We start from the raw sequence: 4,381 nt of genomic DNA on the forward strand, positions 1-4,381 counted from the left end.
CCTGATTTGCCCATTCTTGACTTAGCATTTACTGGTAGATGCCATAACTTGGAACATCCTTTCTACCGCTGTGGGTCTTCACTCCACGCAACAACCAGTTGTTTGAGAGCTGCATGCGCTCTCTGCCCGTCAGATTATCTGTAGGCTATACTGTATGTGTACAATGCACGTGTGATAAATAATCGCCATAACGAACAAACCGCTTCGGGAATCCATCTGTTTTTGATATCAATTACATGGCCTACACTAAAGATAGCATTATTACTATGTTTTTTTCACTGGCCCAAGAGGGCGACTGACGGGATAATCGACTGGCCCGGAGTTGTATATCGAACCCTGACACACACAGACAGGGGCATTCCCGTGCAGTTGTTGCCTCTTCTGAAAGTTGTTTTAATTTTGGTCAATTGCACATTACTGTTGAATAAATCATAATAAAATATAAATAATATTTTCTTTTTTAAAGCATGACCAGGTAAAACATTTTCACTGGCAAACTTGTGACCAATAAATCTGTGTCGCACTGCCAAGTCAAAAGGTCGCAAATGAGTCTGTTTTGGTCGCGGTATCGAACCCTATGCTATGCTATGGCTATGACTATGCTACTGTTATGCTATGCTATGATTATGCTACTGCTATGCTATGCTAGTTCCAAATAGCTGTACATCGAAAAGTACATCTGGTAAAGGTAGAATATACAATATTTAATGTGTATTTACAGTGATGTTAACAGTATGTTACCAAGTAAAGTACTGACACTGATTTTTTGGGATTTAATTTCAGTCAAAGAAAGAATTACTTGTTAGTTGGGACAGCAAATGGAATTCTGACGGTTTATGAGGACTCTGCGCTCCAGGTGGAGAATGGCCAGCCAGTCAAGACGTTGCACATCGGGAACGTCAACACCCCAGTGATGTGTCTGGGCCAATCAGGTCACTCCCTGGACAGGACCACGGTGTGGGCCGGCTGTGGGAGCAGAATCCTTTCCTTCACCGCCGACTATGGCGTCTGTAAGACCATTGACACTAAACCCAACAGCCTCTTCCAGTGAGTGTCACCTTCAGAGATATAACCTTATATTTTGGCGGCCTGCAGGGCTGTTGATTTGTTTTCTAAGTGTGAAGTGAGTTGCTCTGTGTGTGTGTTCTCCTCAGGCAGCATCATGCGGTGAGCAGTGAGCCGTGTGTGTCTCGTATGGTAGTGGAGAAGCATGTGTACCTCAGCAAGGCTGGAGGGCAGAGCGTGGAGGTGTGGAATAAGAAGAGTGAGCGGATGATTGACAGCATTGACTGTTCCCAACTACTCAGGTCAGCTCCGCTCTGACACCACACACACGTGAGGACAATCCTATGTAAACTGCTGTAAAAAAAGAGGGGAAAAAAGAAAGTCTGTTCCTTAAACCAGTGGTTCTCAAAAATGTTTCACCCCGCCTACCCCTGACACGCCCCACAGTTTGGGAACCACCGCCTGAACCCACTCTGTGTTCTTGGCCCATAGACACAACTCCAGCCGGCGACCCAGAAAGGCTAATTCAGAGTTTGAATTTGGAGCGGATAGTCCAACCTGGGCGAACATCAAGTCCCTCCTGGTGCAGCAAACCACCCTGTGGATCGGCACCCGGGGAGGCCACCTCCTCCTGGTAGAGCTGGCTAACCTCCAGCTGCTGCAGGTCATCAGCCCCCACTGCCAGTCCATACGCAGCATGGCCTCTGTTTTTATAGGTAACGACTGTCTGTCTATCTGTATGGCTGTTTATGTTTCTCATTGGGGGGCCTCGAGCAGATATATATATAGATAGATATTTTTTAATATGCCAAGATATTTTTTTTATATGCCAAGCTCATGAGGCCCCTTGATGATGTGAGGCCTGAGGCAATTGCCTTTTCTGCCAAATGGTAAGTCTGCCACTGTTCAAATACACAGCCCAAAACAAGTATTTTAATGGTTATTTGTAAAGCTAATAGTCAACGCAGTTGTATTTTAAGAGTATTTTCAAATACCTGGGTAAAGTGCATGTGAGTATATTTCTAAATACATTAAAATGTTCAACTACTCTTTGTTTCAAATAAAACATGATCTGAATATGTACTTCGAATGTATGTGAAAGTAATTGAGATATTTGAAATAGTATTTGAACCTAGGTCTGCTTCCTGTTTGCACAGTGGTGAAAGTTTCACGAACTCGTGTATTATTTTCATATCATAGAAACACTAAACCGTAAGAATGTGGTCCTGGTTTTGGGAAGAAGACTGTCCCAAGATAAGAATCAGTATGGTAAGAAACAATGACAAAGACCTAACAACTACACAGAATCTACGAAGAAAACCTAAATGAGATATTGAGAGTACAATCTGTGTGTGTCTGTGTTTTGTTTGTGCTCCCAGACGAGGAGTCTGTACTGATGGTGTGGAACAGTTCTCTACCTCTGGAGGTCAAGGACCTCAACAAACACTGTGAGATGAGAGAGGAGATCACAGCCAAGATGAGAGAGCAGCAAAACGACTGAGTTACTGACTGAGCCCACAGCTTGGTACGTACCTATACTACACTACACGCTTCATTAATACTACCCATACACATCAATAGTAAAAACCATAACACCTGTACTACACTGCACGCTCCATTAATACTACCCATACACATCAATAGTAAAAACCATAACACCTGTACTACACTGCACGCTCCATTAATACTACCCATACACATCAATAGTAAAAACCATAACACCTGTACTACACTGCACGCTCCATTAATACTACCCATACACATCAATAGTAAAAACCATAACACCTGTACTACACTGCACGCTCCATTAATACTACCCATACACATCAATAGTAAAAACCATAACACCTGTACTACACTGCACGCTCCATTAATACTACCCATACACATCAATAGTAAAAACCATAACACCTGTACTACACTGCACGCTCCATTAATACTACCCATACACATCAATAGTAAAAACCATAACACCTGTACTACACTGCACGCTCCATTAATACTACCCATACACATCAATAGTAAAAACCATAACACCTGTACTACACTGCACGCTCCATTAATACTACCCATACACATCAATAGTAAAAACCATAACACCTGTACTACACTGCACGCTCCATTAATACTACCCATACACATCAATAGTAAAAACCATAACACCTGTACTACACTGCACGCTCCATTAATACTACCCATACACATCAATAGTAAAAACCATAACACCTGTACTACACTGCCCATGTATATTACCCATACCAATAATCAAGTCAATAGTAAAACCATGGCAAAAAGACAATTTCAGTAGTTACCAATTACTGCTATATTTACTTTTCATTGTTCACAGAATACACATGGAAAAGGGATTTCTCTGAAGATTCAGTGGAGTAGTGTGTCCTCTGCACACATACAGTACCAGTACACACATACAGTACCAGTACACACATACAGTACCAGTACAGGGGGAGACGTTACCTCACTGAAATCAGAGATAAAACTATCTCAATAACTGACATTGTCTGACAGCCATACTTCTCAGGGCACTTCGGACCGTGTCAAAGACCATGAAGAGACCACACGAGTGCACTTAATTTAAGTTACATTGTTTAAGTGCACTTTAACGTTTCCCTTCTCTAGTCCAAACTCAAAAGCTGTCTGGATATCTGCATGCTCTAGTTAAGTGCACACTTTCATAATCATCCCAAACTATTGCAAGCACTGACCAGGGGTTGACTGTATACTACAATACCTAAAAGTAAGTAAAATGCCTTTGAATAAAGAATATTTTAATTTTAGACAGTTTAGTATTTTGAATTGAAACGCTCCTGCCAAATGTTATTAGAAATTGTTTGTATGACTGCAAAAACTCTAAAAGGGATGCTTCATTTGTGTTGTTTTCATTATAAATGTGTTGTTTACCTGTTATCACCATTATGAAACTGAAGACAACTGGAAAAAAAGTCCAAGGAAATAAATTATCACTTCTCAAGGGCCATATTTGATTATGTATTCAATACATGCGTTTGTTTACCAAATGACCCCATTCCTTGTCTTTTGTCAAGATGCGAGATTTTAAGTCATGTTATGACTGTTGTACTTGTAATGTATGATGTTGCATCTCAGTAAATTCTGTTTGACTTTTAAACAATGTTTGTATTTTGTAAATATTTGATATATTGCCTGCCTCCCCGTCCTTAGATTGTCATCTGACAATATGAAGATGTTTGTCATGCACACTAGAGGGCAGTGCAACACCGTTAAATAGGCCACATATTGATGTATCCTTCACCATGAGTCTCAGTGAATCACATCAAACAAAATACATAGTTTACATTTCCCTGACAGACCAACAGTGAGAACTACACAGACATTGGTG

General features: G+C 41.0%; 1 protein-coding gene across 7 annotated transcripts in view; it reads left to right on the plus strand.

Moving 5' to 3' along the window:
• Positions 1-4,150, plus strand: part of lrrk2 (leucine-rich repeat kinase 2) — a 108,198-nt gene extending 104,048 nt beyond the window's left edge. For 6 of the 7 annotated variants that reach the window (XM_071416047.1, XM_071416051.1, XM_071416050.1 and 3 more), the window contains exons 45-50: positions 784-1,047; positions 1,155-1,307; positions 1,498-1,721; positions 2,206-2,274; positions 2,385-2,530; positions 3,353-4,150. In XM_071416047.1, the coding sequence (XP_071272148.1) occupies positions 784-1,047; positions 1,155-1,307; positions 1,498-1,721; positions 2,206-2,274; positions 2,385-2,506 (832 nt within the window). In that variant the 3' untranslated portion in view covers positions 2,507-2,530; positions 3,353-4,150. Of the gene's footprint in view, positions 1-783; positions 1,048-1,154; positions 1,308-1,497; positions 1,722-2,205; positions 2,275-2,384; positions 2,531-3,352 lie in introns of those variants that run through there. The other variant, XM_071416052.1, reaches the window with a different exon arrangement.
• The last annotated feature ends 231 nt before the right edge of the window (positions 4,151-4,381 follow it).

The sequence above is a fragment of the Salvelinus alpinus genome, chromosome 9 (assembly GCF_045679555.1).
Source record: "Salvelinus alpinus chromosome 9, SLU_Salpinus.1, whole genome shotgun sequence".
NCBI lineage: Eukaryota > Metazoa > Chordata > Actinopteri > Salmoniformes > Salmonidae > Salvelinus > Salvelinus alpinus.